General features: G+C 41.6%; 1 protein-coding gene across 1 annotated transcript in view; it reads left to right on the top strand.

Annotated features, from left to right (window-relative positions):
- The window catches only part of LOC124115104 (outer dynein arm-docking complex subunit 4-like), a 192,275-nt gene that overhangs the window by 30,627 nt on the left and 138,824 nt on the right, over window positions 1-22,824 (top strand). Inside the window, exon 3 of the mRNA XM_046475921.2 lies at window positions 7,185-7,338. Within this exon, the coding sequence (XP_046331877.1) occupies window positions 7,185-7,338 (154 nt within the window). The remainder of the gene's footprint in view (window positions 1-7,184; window positions 7,339-22,824) is intronic.

Below are 22,824 nucleotides of genomic sequence, written 5' to 3'. Positions count from 1 at the left end.
TCAAAATTTTTGATGTAAAAGTGTTACCAATTTTGACATATGCATCGGAAGTTTGGGGATTCCATGCATCACCTGACATTGAAAATGTGCACAGTAAGTTCTGTAAATTGACTTTGGGTTTGAGTAGAAACACACCAAATAGCTTTGTAAAATCTGTCTTGATGAGAAACTCCGTCAAAGTGTCACATTATTTAAAAATTATAAAATTTTGGCTTCGACTATTGATACAAGATAATAATTTGATTTTGAAAAAAACATATAGTTTTCAATATAAAAGGGCAGAGAATGGCAACGCTTGCTGGGCACTCAAGGTTAAATCATTGCTGTTTTCTTACGGATTTGCAGAGGTATGGCTACAACAGGGTGTTGGTAGATCTGACTTATTCTTACATCAGTTTAGGCAAAGGAGCGTAGACATTGAAAATCAAGTGTTGCACAATAATTGTGAATCTTGTTCTAAGCTTGAATTGTTCTCTGCAGTAAGGGATAAATTTTCATATAATAACTGGATTCGATTAATTGATGTAACATTATTTCGAATTAATATCTTGAATTTTCTCGGATCCAATCATCGTCTTATGGTTGAAACAGGCAGATATCATAATATACCAAGACATGAACGTTTCTGTCCCCTCTGTGTTGTAAGTGCTATCGAAGATGAGTTCCACTTTTGTATGGTGTGTCCGTTCTATCTTGATCTGCGGTCTAATCTCATACCCAATTATTATCACATGTTTCCAAGTCGTGAGAAAATGTTCTTATTATTCAGCTCTACTAATCAAAGTATTTGCAACAATTTAGCAAAATATGTATTTCTTGCTGGTAAGAAACGTAATTCCATTTTCAAGGGAATACCTGTGTCATATAATTAACCCCAATATTAACAGTTTGAACACTGCAATGTAAATCTTATAATTCAGCGCTCTGTCACATTTGTATGCCATCATGCTCTGCACGTGTATAATGGGCCGGTGGCCTCATTACCTGAATAAAAGCATCAATAGGGCAGGTGCAGAGGCAATGCCAAAAGTAAAACGGGTATACCTGAAAAGTTCCTTTGGTGTGTTAATTGTCAAATATTTCTGACCATCTGTATCAACTTCCATCTGTTGATATGCATGCGCTAAGTAGCAAACAAATCTTCTATTTTGTGCAATGGTTACTTATTAACATTCAACACTGGGTTCACTGTAGACTTGAAGTCCCCACGAATTCTCACTGCGGTTCTTACAAATATTTAGTCATGTCAAGACTGATCATATATTCCATCTAATTAGTTCTCTGGCACTTAGAATCTGGAAGTAGAATCAATAATCTTTTGACCTTGTGGGTCGAGGCCTCCTCTCAGTACAATCACCTACCAAGAACTTCATAGAATTTTATAAACAACATTTTAAGTTAATATTAAAATCTTTTTTTCCAAAATACCCTGGTTATAGAAGAAATATTGTATGGTGTTCAAGATCTGCTCCGGAAATGAGTACTACAGCCATTTCAAATCTAAACATATTTTCATCCCCAAAGGCATATAATGCGGAGCGATATAGTCAGCACCTCATTTGTCCATCCGTCCGTCCTTCCGTTCGTCCATCTGTAATAATTTTGTTTCCGCAGCACAAGTAAAAAAACGTTCAATATCTTTCAATATGACATGGCAGATATATCAAACAGATCCTGAAATGAAGCCTTTGGGTATTTGTGGACTTTTGGCATTATTAATTTTCTCAATTTTTGTGGACACAATTTGGACTTAGTCCCAAAAGGATGGGTGGATTTCGTCTCCAGTGTACTGTCATAGTGCGGAAACTTGCTTAATAATTCACATCAAATTATAAAAATAATATTTAAAATTTATTGGTGGATGGTTGCCAGTGTCAGTCTTTCCTTAGTCTGCAAGACTCATTGAGAACATGTCTCTATTTTGTCCCAAAAATCTAAGTACATGTAGTCTGTGTCGTTGGTCTGGAGTCGGTTGTGTATTTGTCAAATCAAATCCTAATTCTCGTGCAATTTTGGCATAATGGATGGTGTCATTGTCTATCTTCTCATTGTCAGTGTAAACTGTATTAATCGATGGTTGGTCAGAGTCTATTTAAAATACAGAGTCTTTTACACCGAAGGAAACAACAGTGCAAATGTGTACATAATCAGTTGGATGAGTTCATGGTATCGTTGAAATCCTTGAGCAACACATATACCAATGCAATGACGTTATGAAAGTAATCATCTAGCCAGTTTGATTTAGTGCCAGTTTGAAAAGTAACCACATTATCTATGTAAAGTGCAATTTCACTACAAAGTATTTACCACTTTGCATGGATTCAATAAATATTTCACTGAAGGTTCTTTGAATGCAGGAGTCTGGCTTACAGGTGAGACTCAGTACCAGTTAATAATAATGATAATTATTAATGTCATAAAAGGTACAAGTTCAACATCTCAAAAAATATTTCCCATAAAGAAATTTTAAACCATGAGTCTAACCTTATCGCGCAACTCAAACAGTACTTTTGTGTACTTTCGCCCTTTTTGGTACAATGGATGCTCTTCCCGTATCTTTGACGGAGCTTGCCCATATATTGTGGGTGCTATGCCCAAGAAAAATAATAATACTTAATTCCGACATCAAAACTCTGAAATTCTGAATACTGCTTTGCTGTTAATTACTTAATACAACATACAATATACATATGTTGTGGGGTGGCTTACCCAAGAATATCCCTAATCTGAATTCAAAGTTGTAGACAACACATTCAATTTTGTAACTTGTAACAAATGACAAATGTTGTCATTTAGATTATTGAAATTACAAGTCTAGCTTTAAGGTGTGACTCGATAACCCTACAGCTTAGGTTTGTCTGGGCCCTAGCTGTATCTATATGTCTGGCGTGGCCTAGAGACATTTCAAAGATTCCCTGCACAATAACTTCAAAGATCAAGCTTGACTAAAGATGCAAATTGGAGTGTATTGCACATATACAAAAATGAATTTTGGAAAGACACATTTTGGCATTCATATACTGGCTTTGATCAAACATACCTGGTTGCACTTATAAACAGTCACACATGTATCCTGGATTGAGTCCATGCAATTACACACAAATTAGTAAGTCCCAATGAGATATCTTGTACACAGTGTCCATTTTGTAGGTGCCTGTGAGGCAGTTTCCATATTGTGCAGGGTCTGCATGATGATGGCTGTGGTCGGATCTCTGTGGGATAGGCGTGTATACTTTTTTTTTTTTTCCTGTACTGGAACGAAATCTTGAAGGGGAAGTCTTAGCAGTGTTGCTAAGATATTCGACCAGGGAAGGTTGGCATTGGAGAGATTCTTGTTGTTTTCTTCAATCTTGTTTCTTTGCTCTTCATGGCTTGAGTTGATAATTGTTCTTGAGGATGGTAGGCATATAGAGAGGTAAATGGATCAGGAGTAAGCTCAAGAGTTACTCCAGCCAGATTCTAACACCAGATGACAAGAAATCTAAAACAATTATCATGAAATACATTCCACCTATTTGAAAACAACCATTGAAACAATGCATGAAAATGTCTTACCTTAAAATAGAATGGAAGAATTGAAACTAAATGATGACATTAGAGTTGCTTGCATTCCAAGATTTATTCGGGTGCAGTGTGACTAATTGCACCTACTTATATAGTGGAGGGATGCATAGCAATCTCTGATTGGTTAGGTTTTGAAGACATTATTTTAATTTATTGTCACCATTAGTTACTTTGTTATTTCATGTGTTGTTTCGGGTTGATACAATATTCCCATAGGTCACCTAACTAATGTCTACCTATAGTGGATAAAGGTAAACAAACAACAAAGGCTGGCGTTTAGTTCAGCCGGCAGCATTTTAGACTGACCGCCGACTTGTCAAGGGGATTACCATTATTGGTCGGCGTGTCAATCTGGAATTGACACGCAGCCGGGGACTGTAATGAGAACAGGCATCTATTGTCTAAATTATGTCTTGCGGCATGGTTTTTCAACCTAAGTGAGTGACTACCATTTATGTGGGATGTCTGAGGTTTGACTGTAAAGATATGGTAGTGTATTATGTCTCCCCCAGAATGGAGGGAGACATATTGTTTTTGGCACGGTTCCCGTCGGCGTCGGCGTTCCCACCGTTTCCGGACCATAACTCAGAAACCGTTTAATATTTTTTCGCGAAACTTTGTATACACATTAACCCAGCACTGAAGTGGTGCCTTTTGCTATTTAGAGATTTTTGACATTTTTATTTTTTCTCGTTTCCATGGAGATAAGTTGAACATAGGCTCTGAATGGGGGTAAGCTTGGTTTCCGGACCATAACTCGGAAACCGTTTAATATTTTTTCGCGAAACTTTGTATACACATTAACCCAGCACTGAAGTGGTGCCTTTTGCTATTTAGAGATTTTTGACATTTTTATTTTTTCTCGTTTCCATGGAGATAAGTTGAACATAGACTCTGAATGGGGGTAAGCTTTGTTTCCTGACCATAACTCAGAAACCGTTTAATATTTTTTCGCGAAACTTTGTATACACATTAACCCAGAACTGAAGTGGTGCCTTTTGCTATTTCGAGATTTTTGACATTTTTATTTTTTCTCGTTTCCATGGAGATAAGTTGAACATAGGCTCTGAATTGGGGTAAGCTTGGTTACCGGACCATAACTCGGAAACCGTTTAATATTTTTTCGCGAAACTTTGTATACACATTAACCCAGCACTGAAGTGGTGCCTTTTGCTATTTAGAGATTTTTGACATTTTTATTTTTTCTCGTTTCCATGGAGATAAGTTGAACATAGACTCTGAATGGGGGTAAGCTTTGTTTCCTGACCATAACTCAGAAACTGTTTAATATTTTTTCGCGAAACTTTGTATACACATTAACCCAGCACTGAAGTGGTGCCTTTTGCTATTTAGAGATTTTTGACATTTTTATTTTTTCTCGTTTCCATGGAGATAAGTTGAACATAGACTCTGAATGGGGGTAAGCTTTGTTTCCTGACCATAACTCAGAAACCGTTTAATATTTTTTCGCGAAACTTTGTATACACATAAACCCAGCACTGAAGTGGTGCCTTTTGCTATTACAGTTTCCATGACATCACATATGTCATTGTGTAGAAGACCTGCAGAGTCAGATACACGGGCAATTACATCACAGAGACTTTCCTTTGTGCCATATAACATTGCTACATCATTTCTGATATGTTGGGGATATTAATATATTTGTGTCCAAACTCTATTAGTACTTTAAGTGGATTTTCTACAAATACTTCAGTAACAAGAAAACTGTGCTACTTAGATGACTACACTGTCAGGTGGGTAAATGATTGAGGGATTAGTGGTGTTGATTAGATGCTGAAGTGGTGCCCATTAGTTGTTTGAAATTTCTAGGAGTTCTATTTTTGTCTCTGTTATTTAGTAATGGAGGGTGGGAATGAAGAGATGGGGTTTAACGTGAAGTAAACGAATGAATGGGGGTTAGGGGAGTGGGGGGAGACATATGTTTTTACGAGTAAAAACACTTTCTAGTTTTATATGTATTTTATATGTATTTTATAACTTTTGAATATTATTTTTATATTTTAATATGAATTATTAAGCAAGTTTCCCCACTATGACAGTACAACTCAAAAAAACGTTTAATATCTTTCAACAAAACTTGGCAGATATATATATCAAACAGATCCTGAAGTGGTGCCTTTTGCTATTTGCAGATTTTGGCATTTTTATTTTTTTCAATTTCCATGGTAACAATTTGATCTTATAGTCTCAAAAGGGTGGGGTAGGTGTTGTTTCCGGAACATAACTTGAAACCTATGGAAGCCTTTTCATCCAAATCTGGTACATGTATTAACCAAAGGCTGAAGTGATGCGTTTCGATATTTAGAATTTGATTTTTCCCTGTTTGATTTTGACTCTGTTCAAAGTGGTGGGTACCTGACATAGAAATACAAAGTTGGGAATCCCAATTCCTTGGTATTGTTTTGAAAGCCAAATAACTACGCCAAATAACTACCCTTGTATACAGACAGACAGATTAGAAATATAAATTCTCTGATCAAGTTGGATGATTTGTTCTTTCGAATTTGTGGGGTCCGGGGGGATTTGTCATCTTCTGATGACGCTTGTTAAATAATCCCAAAGTATCAAAAGGAACCGGTTCACCACTAGACCTATCAATGTACCAAGTTTGGTGAAGAAATATTGCGCAATACAGCGCGCAAAGTGTGTTGCGGGGGCAAAAATCTTTTTTGCCCCCGCAATACACTTTGCGGGCTGCATTAAAATGGGTACCGTACATCTATCTGTGCAAGATGTCGTTTCTGGAGCAGATCTTGACGTCTGGTTTTATGAGTAAAAACAAATCTACTTTTTATCTGATTTAATGTGTAATTTCATATTTTGTTTTTACTCATGTTTGAAGGCATACTGAAACTTTCCCAGCCAATAAATATTCGCAAATCTTGTTATGCCTTGTTTTGAAGCACACACTTCACCCCAATCAATACAGAAACAGTACAAGTGACATAAAATTGTGCATCTTCAGAGGCCATTACTTAATAATAGATATCAAATTCCTCAACTGAAACAACAAGTGCAAGCACTAGAACATCATGTAACCTTCATTGTTTAGTGAATGTTTAAATGATTATGTACAGGAAATATTTTTTTTAAAGTGGTGGCAAATTTGGAAATAGCAGCATTTATTCTGAAACATGCACACAGATTTTCTGCATCCCAGTGGATGCACTCCTTTTTAAGTTTTCATGCATTTGAGATGCAGGATTTCGTGTTCGGTAAATCCCTGTGTACATCTGATACAAGTTAGGCCTAAAACTTATGTAATCCAATGCGCCGTTTGCAAAAGATTCAAGTATCCCAATTAAAATCCCAATCTAGATGATATTAGATAAGTCTCTTATTTGTTTACACACTGAGGACACAACCAGGAGAAAGTTGAATACTTGCATGGGTTTAGGTAAACAAAAATTTTAGAAAACATTCTGAGAATATCTTGACTTTCCGTGAAATGTTGCTTATGCTCCCAGTCACTTGTTTGCCTGGTCCAGACTCAATTATTTACAGGCTGCCATGATATAGCTTGAACATGTCTGACTGTCATGCTAAACAATTTTCATTCATTTACACCTGTAGATTTCAATATGTTCCTTTTCTTACAGGCATTGTGCATGAAAGCAGAAGCGCTGTATCAGAAAGGAGATTTCGAGACGGCTCTTGTTTTTTATCACCGTGGTAACAAGTTGAGACCAGAACTTCAGGAATTTCGCCTTGGCATCCAAAAGTCTCAAGAGGCTATCAACAACAGTATAGGCAGTAGGTACCTGGTTTGAATCATTTAAAAAAATTGTTTGAGTTGAAGTAGCTGCACAAAGAAAAAATACCTTTTGTCCTTCACAACACAGAACAGCAGAATAGTTTGTAATAAAGAAAGTTCTGCAATAAATGTTTACTTCACATTAGATACTTGATTGACTCAATACTCAAATCAAAGATTGTATATATAGCTTATATTTTTTTACTTATCCTGCATTACGTATTAATGCATATTACTGCTTGTTCTTGACAGAGAAAAGAGCTGTGTGAAGGTCTTTGCTTGAAGAAGTTGTTCCAACTAGCTGAGAGGCCAACCCTATCATGCAGCTCCAATTTTACCAAAGGAATTGACGTCAAGGATACTCACATTACTCTTGTCACTTGCTGAGAGAAGACCTGCTTTTGATCTGTAGCATAAACCTGTTCAAACCCTTACGTGTTTTGCTTTTTGAGTTAATGTTCATTGTGCTTGTGTTGTGCATACGTTTTGCATCTTGTGAAACATGGTATGTTTTAACATGTGTATAACTTTTGTACACCTGCTGGCGTTTTCTTAAAAATGAAAACAATGGTAAACCCAGGTGTCTTGTTGTTTCAAGTAGCCATCTTGAATATTTTATGTGGACATTTATTTCACTGGCTTGCGTTCTTTATTCTTCTTGCTTTGTACCCCACCATTGGCGTACCCTCGCAAGTATTTTGTCTTCGTTTTGTATGTTGTGTTACGTTTGTCGTAATAATTGTTTTATAAACCCATGCAGTCCCCAAGAAGGACTCAAACACAGGATGATCCACAACCTCGCCGCTTTCAACAAACGCTACCTGGCGCATCCACCTTATTTCAGGATGACAACGCTCAGGCTGCTGTGATCCCGGATCGAGGCACAGGATGTATTCATCAGCCTGGATATCGAGGATGCCTATTGACATGTCCCTTTACATCCCGACAACCGGGTCCATTACCAATGGGCGGTTCCCCCATTTGGTTTTTCTTCGGCACCATGGCTACTCACACGGCTTACCAAGCTGATAGCCTCGTACCTCCATCTCCAGGACATTCAGTTCAAGGCATACATAGACAACTGTCTCCTGAATCATTGGGACACCGTCACTCTACTTCGAGAAAAGGGACTTCACCCTCTGGCTCCTGTACCTATTGGAGTTGACACCCTCAAATCGCCTTCAGTTCATCGGGGGCCTCTTCCAGACGGACCTCGATCTCTATTCCCTGTACCCAGAGACCCGTGGGAGTGCATGCAGGCGCACCTGACTCCAGCTCTCCACCTACCACGCACGTTGCGCCAATGGCAAGTCCTCCTGGGGTTCCTAACCTCAGCGCAGGACCTACAGAGGAAGGCTCAAACTGTGCCCAGTTCAGATGTTCCTGGCTCCCTACTTCAGGCGCCAGGACCCCTCAGTATCCATCGTCCTCCCGGATCATCTCAAGCAGCATCTCCGGTGGTGGACGGTGGAATCGAATGTCTTAGGCAGCGTCTCCTTGACAGGACTTACAACCTCTCTGCGCCTATTTGTAGACGCGCCCCTGCAATGATGGAGGGACAGGTCACCTCGGGGCTGTGGTCTGCCGATCAGCGCCTATGGCACATCAACAACCTCGAACTGGAGGCGCTTATCTTGGCCATTGCTCACTGGAAGCAGGCCCTCAGACACGCCCAGCTCTCCATCTCGATGGACAACATAACCGTCGTATGGTGCCTACGGAACCAAGGAACGACTCATTCGACCTCACTCCTTCAACAAACGTTCCGATTGTTTCACCTAGTCAATCATCTGGGGATTCAGTTCCAGTTTCAACACATTCAGGGCTGCTGAAACATCCTAGCAGATGCTCTATTTGGCAAGGCAAAGTCGCTCCCGCAGAGCGGAAGCTTCACCCAGACGCCTTCGCTCTTGTTCGTCGAGACCACGGTCTCCACAACATGGCCCTATTACCACCAGCCAGAACTACCAGATTCCGACCTACATATCGCCGGTCATGGATCCCCTGGATTGGGCAGTCGTTGCTTTCAACATCCCCTGGGAAGGACTAAGAGCGTACTCTTTTCCACCACCTGTACACCATTCCCAAGGTCGTCCTAAAGATCAGATCGACACGGAAGCTTGATCTGACTTTGGTCACGCCCTGGTGGCTGGCGAGGGCTTGGTTCGTCGACCTCAGAGAGCTATCCGACGCCAACCCACTGCCACTCCCAGATTGGCCAAACCTGCTGATCCATCCTCACAGCAGACAGCCACACCCATGACCAGACAAGTTATATCTTCACGTCTGGTCCATTTACAGAGACCACTGAACGCCAAAGGCTACTCGGCCAGAGCGGCTAGAGCCATCACGATGGCGCATCACCCGACCACCAGGAGCCTCTATGATGACAAGTGGCAATCCTTCAAGAGCTTTTGCAGGGTCAAACACGAGGGCCCCACAACTGCATCACCTAAATTCCTGGCCGAGTTCATGCTCTATCTTTGCCACAAGCGTAAGCTCAAGGGTAAGCGTAAGCTTGTGGCACTTAACTCTGGCCTGGCAGTTCTGGAAGATCTACAATCTGATGAATAGACGGTCTTCCGACTGGCTCAACAACAGCAGCCCGTGTCAATGAGCTACACGCCTTGGATGTCACGTGGTGCATCTGGGCCTGTGCTAGAACTTCATTGCAAAGAATCAGCTCCCAGGACAGCCAGATAGATCAATTCTCATCCCTCCCCTATCATCGATTGTGGGCGCGGAAGATGAACAAGAGCTCCGTCTATGTGCACCGTTGCTACATCAGATGATCCAAGGAACGCCGTAGACAACGACGATGCCTGTTCATACCATTATCTCGAGCGAGCGGAAGTCAGCCGCAACACGATCGCCCCTTCGCTATGAGCCATCATTCTCCAGGCCTACAAGGCCGCGGGATTGGACCCTCCACGCTCCAACAACCCACCATGGCACTACACAGCAACTGCTCTCTACGTGCCATCATAGAGGGGTGTTTCTGGTGATCTAACACAGTCATCGCTAGTCACTACTTGCGAGACGGCGCATTGGAGGATGTGCAAGGCAAGCACAGCTTTGGTCTGTTAGTAGTGGTCCAACAGGTCATCACTACTAAACATCACTGACTTCGCCTCCAGTCCAGAGCCGGCCTTTCGACCTCCCGTGGCCTTGGTACTCCAGTCTAGGGCCTTAACTTATCATTGCGTAGTACCAGGACACAACGCATACCCTTCCATGTAATGGTCATTGATGCCAACCACAAGACAGGCTGATCGAAAAGGAGGTTCCCATACATGGAGTGGTCACCTGAAGCCGACCACACAGCCGATGACAGGCTGAGGGAAATGGAGGTTCCCAAACATGGAGTGGTCACCTGAAGCCGACCACACAGCCAAGGATTGGCTAGTGTACTGTGAAAAATCTGGCTAGGGAACAGAGTCTGGGAAAACAGATGCATTCAGAAGTAATGCAGGATAAGTAAAAAATCTAGTAAAATCCCAGATATTTTTTATGTTTGTATACTTATCCTGCATTACTGTGTCTAAAGAGACACACCCATCGCAGAGCTACCTCCCGACGATGCCTTCCGGTGTTCTGGACTCCAGAGTAATGTGAGGATCCGTGATGTCACTTCCTTTGGTCACGTGGGAGCTGTACGAGTGACCGGGTTGGCCTCTCAGCTAATTGGAACAACTTCTTCAAGCAAAGATCTTCACACAGCTCTTTTCTCTGTCGAGAACAAGCAGCAATATTAAGGAGTAATGCAGGATAAGTATACAAATATAAAGAAATATATAGGATTTTACCAGGTTTTACTATTTTAACACTCATGTCATCATGTAATATGTGTGTTAGTTTTGGTGAGTGCATGTTTTTGTAAAAAAACAGTATATTTTAACTTATCCCGACTCAAACTGATTGCTTAGTAGTGGAAACTTCATGAACTGTGTTCTTAGAGAACAGTAAAACAGCCCACCTTAACACACCCCTGGATGGCACATGCACACTAGAAACACATGATCAGTATACTTGTCATTCTCTCATTTTCGCAGCAACTGAGTGATTGGGGAAAATGTCCTGAGCTTTGTAATCTGAGCCATCCTATAAAAATTAATCCTTTTTCATAATTGTTTTGACATGGATTACAATCTTCTATCCTTTATTCGTCTTATGATACGATTATTCAGATTTCAAGCAGTAATGTGCAGATATGAGACAGGTTGGAACAACCTCTTTTTCAGCTGGACCTCACACAGCTTCATTTTTTGCAGTATATCATATGCATTAAGGAGTACTGCACAATAAGTATATAATGTAAAAAATATTTAGATTTTACTAAGTAGTTTCTGTGCCCCTTTAGGGGAACAAGATTTTTCACAGTACCTGTTTGCAGTACAGAGGAAGAAGATGGACATAAGAGGAGGGAATTATCTTCATCAGAGAAGACTTCAATGAAGAAGAAAAAGGTTGACACTACACCTACACTTTCTTCAGCTGAAGAGAAGGGAGTCTGACTTCAGAGATGAAGTTCTCTTAGATCTTCCTCACCCGCAACTTCTACCCGTCATCCTTTAGTTTCTTCCCTGGGCAGCAGCAGTGTTCACACCCTTTTCAAGGTCTCAACTAACTGAATAAGAAGTCTACTGCTGTATCTTCTGACCCTAAGAAGAATCTGCTATCAACCTCATCAAAGGTGTCCTATCTGAGAAAGTTAAGCTAATGTGATCACCACCACAAAGCCAGTGGCTATAAATCATTGTTGAAGGGGTGTACAAGGTTGTCTTTGAAGATGCAGAAGAAGGATAGCTGCTCGCAGCTGACTACCTCCATGCACCTGACCACCTCCATGCACCACTATCCGATCAGACCGCCTCCGTGGTCTAGTGGTAGAGCATCCGCCTGGGGATCGGAAGAACCCGAGTTCGATCCCAAGCCGCATCTCACCAAAAGACGTTAAAAGGTGGTACTTGTTGTTACCCTGTCTGGCGCTTGGCTAAAACAAGGACTGGTCGGCTTGGAGTCAGTATACTGTGTCTGAGTGGGGTATTCATGTTAAACTGTGGCATGGTATCTCAGTGGACTAGCACTATAAATTGGCATCAGTCTGGTATAGTACAAACACGCATACACGCATGCACGTAGCCTAGCCACAGCTCTGGATCAGTCCTCCATGCAGCTTCAGACCTTCATGCAAGTATTGGGTTCACGCTGCTTCAGGAGTTCACGCAGCAACCAACATGCTCTAAGTTGCAGATGGTCACACAGAAGCCAACCTGTGTGCAACCACAGATGTTCAAGCAGCAACCAACATGCATGCAGCCTCAAGGGTTCACGCAGCCTCCTACGTTCACACAGCCTACAACTACTACCTCAGACTTAGTAGCCAGCGAAAACTCAGCAAGATTTACTTGCTATGCAGCAGCATAGACGATGTCTAAGGACTCAACACAGCATTCCCTGTCAACGTCATTCCCTGAGATGTCGCAGACTTCACGGTGTTCTTCAACAGCTCTGAAACCTAATGCCTCATTCCTTTTACAGGAAGAAGATGTGTTCGAGTCTACCTTTTGAAGAGAAGTCACCCCGATTGGAAGATCATCCTTCCATCTATGAGGATTATGAACAACTAGACTGGATTGCCGATAGACTCCCCATCTCTTCACCATCCAGGGACTCTTCCCTCTCTCTCATACTCACTATATGAAAGGTGATGACGCCAACATTTTGACTATTTCACCAATCAAACCTGTCTCACAAGTAGCAAAAATTCTTGATACCTCCTTCGCCAAGGCCACCAGATGTCAGGGACTTCCAACACCAAGGTTTAAACCCCAGAAATTCCATCTCCACTGCTCTGGAAGTAGACAAGGACAACACTCTTATGTCAGACACTATGAGTAGGTCTTACAGAGAGGCAGACAAGAAGTTGGCACAACTAGATACGACTACTAGACGTTCCTTCTTCAGCCTAAAGATGTCATATTCTGTCAATGAGGCTATGTTAAAAGAGCTCAAAAATCAACAGACAGACATAGAAAGAATGTTCCTGTCAGCAATGGTCTCCAAAATGAACCACAAAAACAATTCGAACGATATAAGTTCCATTTCTGCTGGACTTACCCTACTTCATCGGCAGGTCAACCCCCAAGGGTCAGACCTATAAACAATCAACAATCTAGGGAAGCCTCAACTATCTTATATGGCTGCATCAGAAACGCCAACAAGGATGTGGTGCAAGACTCAAAACCCTAGATGTTTATCGAATCTGTCCATTCAGAGGATGCAGTTTAAAAGCAGATTTTATGTACCCACAGAGCCGGAAAGTCTTCTGCCTTTCGTCGGCAGATCACATGACCAGTCCAATCATGGCCGATGATCTAGGGGATTCCATGCCTATACCCATGAAGGGAAGCTGATGAACAACTGGGAACTGGGAATGCTCCAACTACCGCAGATAAAGCAGTTGATGAAACAGCTATATCACCTGTACATCCCCATATATCTAACCTCCAGGAAATACCTGTGCTTCCTGTATCAAGGGTAGTCGTATCCTTTGGAATTTCTAAGGCCCTGTGGTTGTTTACATGGGTGACCAAACCAATTGTGGCGTTCCCTGCTGAACAAGGGGATTCACCAACAGAATGGATGTAACATCCAGAAGCTTTCTGACTGGTAACAAAAGGAGGAGGTAGCCTATCTGTGGATCTCTTTGCAACCAGATTCATTCGTCAGAGCTCGTTTTACTGGCAGGGAAACCAGTCCTAAAGCTCTCAAACTGGGCAAACCTTCTACAACAGCCTCACAGCAAGCAAGTTCATCAAAGACCAGATCTCACATATGCAAAATATCACATTCAACCTCAACAGAAGAGCATATTCAGCGAGAGCCTCGCATGTCGACAAGAAATCTATATGACGATAAATGTCAAATTTATTATTTTAGTTTGTGCACAAACAACTAGTACCACGATCCTTGGGGTACTCTTTCTCTATATCCTACCACTCGGGTTTACGCCCCACTAGCACCAGCAACCGAGGTAGCCCCCCATTGTCTCCAATGTAAATAAATTATGATATTATATTCCATTGTTTGTCGTTGTTAGCTGCACAAAATGTCAAATTTATTATTTTATTTTGTGCACAAACAACTAGTACCTTAGCCGCAGCTTCTTGTGCTTTATGTATCCTATAACGTCGTATATTTTATTATGAACTGTCATCACTTGTACATCGTACTCCGTTTTTCTGCTATGGATCAGGTTACACTTTACCTATCCCACAATCCAATACTTTGTCGGCAATGCATGCGCAAACCTATTCTTCTGACGTCACTCACTAAAGCCTATTAACCCTTCACTCACCATCCGCTTGTTCTCGTTTCTCTCAAAGACATCTTGTTTATGCTTCTCGTAATCGACCTTAATCTCGATGTTATTTTGACATCCATTCCCGTATCGTGTTGCCTATTGTCCTACTCTTGGCCAACATGTCTGCCAGCAGAGGGAAACAACCCCCTTCGTCTAGACGACCTCGTAAAGGCAAAAGTGTCAGCGACTCAACTTTGACCCCAGAGCACAACAAACAAGATGGCGACCTCACACCTCGCTCCAGTCGACCTAGCCGGGCAACCCCCCCATACTTGACTGCAGGTGACCTGAGAAACCGACTATCACAGCTGGGAATGAAAGTGCCTACATCGTGGACTCGGAAATTGCTCCTTCAGCTTTACAACGAGAATGTGTCAAGTGGCAGATTAGTCGAAGTGACCAGTGACACCCATGATACGACACACGAGGCTCAACACGATAACCTTCATCACCAGCCATCAACAAGTGCAGCTAGCAGTTTACAACCTTCTGTCAACGAATTAGCCCAAGCAGCTAGAACACACATTCCAGTCGACACGGATTCAATTGACGACAGTAACGACATCTCCCCCGTGCTTACCGACATGCCTGCCAGATGCCCAGATGTAAACAACGTGGCGAATGACAAGTCTCTCCGCGATGAAGTGCGTGAACTGAAAGCACTTATCTACTCGTTGAAAGGGGATTCTACAACACATCAGCCAACAACCCTCCAGATGCCACAGGCCGTCCCTTCCGACTCCCTGCCACCGATCAACACCATTCCAGCCCACCTCAAGACAAAAATCAAACAAGCTAAATACGTCAACTTGGCATTATACTACAGCAAGATCTTGACATCAGTGAACAGGAAGCAGAGGGACGCGAAGATACTAAGCTAGGAAGGTCTTTGTCACTACCCGACTTCATCGTTGCATTCACTGCATACAAGAATGTGTACTGCGAAAATAACCACGAACTACGTGCACAATTGGATGACCATGAACAAACTGTTGTAGGATGGCGAAACTCTTTCCCGGCAAGACTAATCACTATGATTACCACAAGCTATTTGCCGCACGTGTAGCAGCATATGCAGAGAAAGGAACTCCTATTAGGTGGGACATGGTGGACAAAAGGATTTATACAATGTGTTCCACAGGACAGAGGGCCAGGTCAGGTCAATTGTGCCAGACGTCCAAGCAGTTTGACAGGACCTCAACAAGCTACCGTCAAGGCAAAGTTGACGCCAGAGGTCGACCTAAAGTTGCTTCAACGGCAGAGAAGTGTGTAACAATTTTAATGACCAGGGCTGCCAGCAACAAACATGTTACTTCGAACATGTGTGTGTAATCTGTAAAGACACAAGCCACTGAAAACAGAACTGCAGAGAGAGGAAGAATAAGACATGACCGACTCCAGATGGGCTGGCTCCCCTACTATCATGAAGATCTGTTACACTAACACCAATCAATGTGACTCAATTACAATATGAACTTTCATTTCATCCAGACCAAATTTCCTCCAACAACCTAATCGATGGACTTACACTGGGCTTTGACCCTCTAATCGCTCCTATGCCAACTACAACTGTCGAGTGTTCCAACAATCTAAGTGCCCGACGAGAGCCTTCAACCATCACAAAACTGGTCCAGTCAGAAGTGGCAAGGGGATACGTGATCGGACCTTTCACCAAGTCACCTTACCCCATCTATCGAGTCAGTCCTCTAGGTTTAGCTGAAGGCAAGTACAGCCGCAAGAAAAGACTTATTTTGGACCTATCAGCCCCACACGACAAGCCAGATATTCCAAGTGGAAATGAACTGATTGACAAAGACTTGTGCTCCCTGTCCTACATGACCATTAACAACGCTACATCTCTTATTCTGGAAGAAGGACCGGGGGCCTTGATGTGCAAGGTTGACATTTCTGACGCCTTTAAACAGGTACCCATTGCACCCAGGTTTTGGCTGTTCTTTGGATTCAAGTGGGAAGAAGAGTTCTATTTCTATACACGTTTGGCATTCGGATGCAGATCAAGCCCCAAACTTTTCAACTCCCTCTCAGAAGCAGTATGCTGGATCCTGCATAACAATTATGACATCAAACATATTCTCCACCTCCTTGACAACTTCCTCACCATTGATGCGCCAACTGCTGATGCCCAGAAAAACATGAACACTTTATGTGAACTCTTTAGGCTACTCCAAATACCATCAGCTGAACATAAGTCAGCAGGTCCTTTTCCATTTATCGAATATCTTGGAATTGTCCTGGACTCGCTTTCAATGACTGCTAAGCTACCAGGAGACAAGTTGTCCAGAATTTCAGCAATGGTCGACGAGTTTTCTCGACGAAAAAGGGTACAAAACGGGAACTGCTGTCATTATTGGGGCATCTAAATTATGCATGCAGAGTCATTATCCCTGGTTGTTCCTTCATATCTACCTGATCGACCTTTCTAAGACAGTGAAGAAACTCCATCATCATGTGTCCTTATCCCATTCCTGCCGCCAAGACCTACACATGTGGGCCACCTTCTTGAAAGAATGGAATGGAGCGTCATTCTTCCATGACTGTACTGACACCTCTAACTGTGACATGGAATTATGCACAGATGCTGCTGCTACTGTAGGCTTTGGTGGTTATTTCCAAGGATCCTGGTTTGCTGACAAATGGCCTTCAAAACTGTTAGGTGGATTGAGCGTAGAACACAGCCTTGCCTTCCTGGAACTATACCCTATTGTTGTGGCAGCCATTTTGTGGGGACATAGATGGTCACAAAAACACGTGCTCTTTCGCTGTGACAATATATCAACAGTTGATATCATTAGGAAAGGCAGATCCAAATGTACTAAGATTATGTCTTTAATGAGAACACTAACCTGGACTGCTGCTAAAGGTAACTTTGTCATCATCGCACAACATATCCCTGGCGTTCATAACAACATTGCTGATGCGCTCTCTCGTTTGCAGCTCAAGAAATTCCGAAGTCTAGCGCCATCGGGAGAGAAGAATGCCACACCATGCCCTCCCAGTTCACAAGTCATCTGGATTTGAATACCCATCTGAATACCCTGTGGTCCGCTGCCATTACCCCTCGCACCAGACACACCTACACCACAGGGGTGCAGTGCTACATCAAGTTCATGATCCGTGTGTACCTGTTTTCCATGGAAGCCGACACTCTGCCTCCAGTGCAAGAGACGTATCTCCAGTACTTTCTGGCCCAGTTTCGGGGTCCTTAAGTTTGCCTATACAACAGAGAAAACATACCTGGTGGGTATTAGGTATACTTACTTGCAAGCCTGATTACATACTGTGTTAAGTAAGAGGCTTCCCATTACGTATGACATTCTCTGTCGGATCGTCACTCTCCTAAGACAGGGTGTGCTAGGACCTTACAATGACTTGAATATGGAGACTATGTGCACCATTGCTTTCTTTGGATTTTTACGTTGTGGCGAGTTTACCTGCTCATCTAGTTTTGACGTCGACACCAACATCTGCATAGAAGACATCACATTCGATTCTAATCGTGCCAGGTGCATTTTACGACTCAAAGTGTCTAAGACTGACACCTTTCGTCAAGGCGTACATATTTCATTGTTCACTACAAAGAACCTGGTGTGCCCCTTGCGCAGCCTGACACAACTCGTATGGATCAGACGACAGAATGGGGCACGTCACACCGACCCCCTCTTTGTGGACAGCTCCTTTACAGCCATTACCAGGAATACCTTTCTGAGATGGCTTAGCATTATATTGTGTCACGCCGGTTTTAGTTCCAGTGGGTATTCAGGACACTCTTTCCGGATCGGTGCGGCCACGACGGCAGCTCAAGCTCGTCTGGAGGACCACCTTATCAAGACTCTAGGATGGTGGAGCTCTGACTGCTTTACTCGGTACATCCGAACCCCCGAAGCTACCTTGCGCCAAGCCCAGATCTCCCTATGTACTGTGTGACATGCATAGGCTTGACTTCGACCTGACGAGGTGCCATAGTCTACCATGTCAGTTTGTGTATATATTTAGATGGTCGTGAAGCATCGTTCTCATCTCCCATGTTTTATCATGACCGTTAGTTGTGGTGTGCCATTTTCTTAATGCCAAAATCATCTCAGGACTCTTCTGTATCGTCTGTTGTACCCAACCGTGTAGAGCACAGAATATGGACTTCACTACGTGCTAAGTGAGGATATACAGAAATTGTGCCGTAAATTCCATACCCCTGCTACTGCCACCCAGTGCTCGCTGTGATACAGACTATACGGCACGTGTACAAGGACTGATGCTATTAAACTTATTATTATTGTTATAAGTCATTACATATTATTTTGCAATTCAGCCATTTTCCATCTATTTTTGTCCTTGGGGGCACTCGGTTGCTACACAACCTCTCTTTGGGCGTCTGTAGCCCCCAACTCATACCATATACCTCTCCCTAATCTAACACCCAGGACTTCACGACCTCCAAGGGTACATCTTTACTAATACTGGGATCCTAGACCCCAGATTAATCCACAACAATACTCGGGTTGACGACCCCCCATTGTCTCCAATGTAAATAAATTATGATATTATATTCCATTGTTTGTCGTTGTTTGCTGCACAAAATGTCAAATGTATTATTTTATTTTGTGCACAAACAACTAGTACCTTAGCCGCAGCTTCTTGTGCTTTATGTATCCTACAACGTCGTATATTTTATTATGAACTGTCATCACTTGTACATCGTACTCCGTTTTTCTGCTATGGATCAGGTTACACTTTACCTATCCCACAATCAAATACTTTGTCGGCAATGCATGCGCAAACCTATTCTTCTGACGTCACTCACTAAAGCCTATTAACCCTTCACTCACCATCCGCTTGTTCTCGTTTCTCTCAAAGCCATCTTGTTTATGCTTCTCCCACCATCCATCCCCTTCATACCACCTTGTGAGGCTGCCTTGGTTGGTCCATCAGGCGGGCGTGTGTAGCCCCCAACTCATACCTTATACCTCTCCCTAACCTAACACCCGGGGCTCTACGACCTCCAAGGGTACATCTTTACTAATACTGGGATCCTAGACCCCAGATTAATCCACAACAATACTTGGGTTGACGACCCACTAACAAGCTATCAACCCAGGATCCACGATCCTCGGGGTACTCTTTCTCTATTCCTATCACTCGGGTTTACGACCCACTAGCGCCAGCAACTGAGGTAGCCCCCCATTGTCTCCAATGTAAATAAATTATGATATTATATTCCATTGTTTGTTGTTGTTTGCTGCAGAAAATGAAAGAGTTTTGACCAGTTTGCCACTTCACCACAAGTTGCGTATTTCCTATGTCATCATAGGTGTACTAGGAACCTCAAGGTTTCAACTTTTGGCATCTTCCTGTCAGCTATCAGCACCGTTTTAAACATGGGTAACAGAATCAAGCTCACCAAGGTTCCAGAATTGATAGCCTTACTGAGATCAAACAGGCTTGAAGATCAACAGAAAAAAATTCATTAGCCCCAGCCTGGGATCTGAATGTGGCTTTAACACCTCACCAGTGATAACCTTGTATAATCATGGGTGATCTAAATGGCCACAACCCACTCTGGGGTGGTACTAACACTAACACTAAAGGTAATATACTTGAAGATTTCATCTCTAATACTGGCCTATGTATATTTAATGATGACTCAAGCACTTATCAGCATCCTACAACTGGGACCTACCTACTCTTCTCTTGATTTGTCACTAGCTGATTCTAACCTTCTCAATGAATTTGTGGAAGTGACCATTTCCCAACTATCATTAAAACAAATCCATCTGATATTCCACCTTCAAGGAGATGGAATTTTACAAAGGCAAACTGACCTTTATTTCAAACATTATGCACAAACAAAATAAATCCTGATTGTTTCATTGATGTGGCTATTCAGCTTTTTTCTGACGTTTTAAATGAAATTGCCAATGAATGTATTCCAATGTCCTCTACATATCCACATATTTGTAAACCATGATTCAACACTGATTGTAAACAAGCTAGGAAAAAGGCAGAAAAATATTTCCGCCACCACCCAACTGTCCATAAATTAAATAGATATAAAATTTTAAATGAAAAAGCTTGTCGTACATTTAATCAGAATAAACGCCAATCTTGGCGAAACTATGTTTTGAAAAACAAATTTAGAACACCTATGTCTAAGGTTTGGAATATGGTGCAAAGGATTAAAGGTAAAGGTTCTTTGGTGACACATTATTACCTGCTAAATCTGATGAAGAGAGAAACATTAACTAAACATTTGTCCTCATCAAATTATACCCTAAAATTTCAGAAAGTTTGAAAAACAAGAAGAAAGAAAGAAAATTTCTTTTAATTCTGATAATGGTGAGGATTATAATGAAATCGTTTCCATTCATGAGCTGCATACGGCCTTAGGGCAAGCTCATAATATTGCTACAGGTTCTGATAATATCCATTATCAATTACTTAAACATTTACCTGATTCCTATTCAGAGACATAGTTAATTTTGTTTAATAAGATAACTGGACAATGGGTAATTTTCTTTCATCGTGGCGAAATGCTGTCATAATTCTAAAACTGTCTAAACCTGGCTGTGTTCATACTGATCCTTCAAATTATAGACCAATATCACTTACCAGCTGTGTTTACAAGACCATGGAAAGAATGGTAAATAACAGACTTAAATGGTATTCAGAAACAAATAATCTTTTAACAAATATTCAATGTGGTTTAAGAAAAATAGAAGTACCGTTGACCACTTGGTTAGACTGGAGACATTTGTGAAAAATGCTATCATTAATTAACAACATGCAGTATCAATATGTTTCGATTTTGAAAAAGCGTATGATACCACCATGAAACATGGCATTTTGAAAGATCTTCATTAAATTGGATTGAGAGGGCGTTTGCCTAATTTTGTATCTCAGTTTTTAACAGATAGACATTTCCAGGTTCTTGTGGGATGCACCTTGTCTGTTTTTTATGATCAAGATGAAGGTATCCCACAAGGTAGCATATTATAGGTAACATTGTTTAGCATATAAATTAATAGTTTTTCTAAGGTTTTTAATGACAGTTGACGGGTCTTTGTTTGTCAATGATTTTAATGGATCACGTCAAATTAAAAATATGCACACCGTTGAGAGACAGTTGCAACTTTGTCTGAATAAAATCAATAAATGGGCAGAGTGTAACGGCTTTAAGTTTTTTAAATCTAAAACAAATTGCATTCATTTCTGTCGAAAATATAAACCACATAGGGACACAGATTTGTCTGAAGGCACTGGATTAATTATAAGTTGTTTCTAATTCCAATTTGGGAGGGGACCAGTCAACCCTCCTTCACTTATATAGATCACTTGTCCGTTCTAGACTCAATTATGGCTCCATCATCTACGGTGGAGCTTGTAAAAGTAACCACAAGTAAAGCCACAAGTGGATCTCATTGACCAAATAAAAGAAATCAGAAACAAATCAATTACAGTACCAACAAGTATAAAATAAGTTAAGAAATACATGCAATACTTATAAATCAATATTTACAGATGGATCCAAGGATGGTGACGCTGTTGCCAGTGCCACTGTCGTTGGATCCAAAACTCTATCAACTAGATTACCAGGTAACTCTTCCATTTTTACAGCTGATTCAAAGGCCATTTTAACATATGAAACTGTCTAAACATCAGCAATTCATTATTATTTCAGACTCTCTGTCCTGTCTTCAGGCTATTAAAAATAATTTGTGTCAGCATCCACTTTTACTCGACATCATTGAATTATCCTTGCTACAGGCCAATACGACATCGTCTTTTGCTGGTTACCCATGTTGGAATTGTTGATAATACAATGGTTAATGCTGCAGCTAAAGCAGCACTCAATGATTCTCTGACACCACTTCTAATTCCATACAGCGATTATAAACCTGTGATCAGATGTTACATCCGAGATCCAATGCAAAAGAAGTTGGACACCCAAGTAGGTATCAATAAATTACATTAAATTAAACCAACTTTCAGTTACACGGCCTACTTGGGTTGTCAGTCCAGATTTGAAGAGGTTGTAATCTGGCGATGTGGTTTTGGCCACAGCAGATATACTCATGAATATTTATTGAAAGGTGAGGATCCTCAA

This window comes from Haliotis rufescens, unplaced genomic scaffold (assembly GCF_023055435.1).
Source record: "Haliotis rufescens isolate VD_foot unplaced genomic scaffold, xgHalRufe1.0.p SCAF_4, whole genome shotgun sequence".
Classification (NCBI taxonomy): domain Eukaryota; kingdom Metazoa; phylum Mollusca; class Gastropoda; order Lepetellida; family Haliotidae; genus Haliotis; species Haliotis rufescens.
This window is presented reverse-complemented; position numbering and strand designations above follow the sequence as displayed.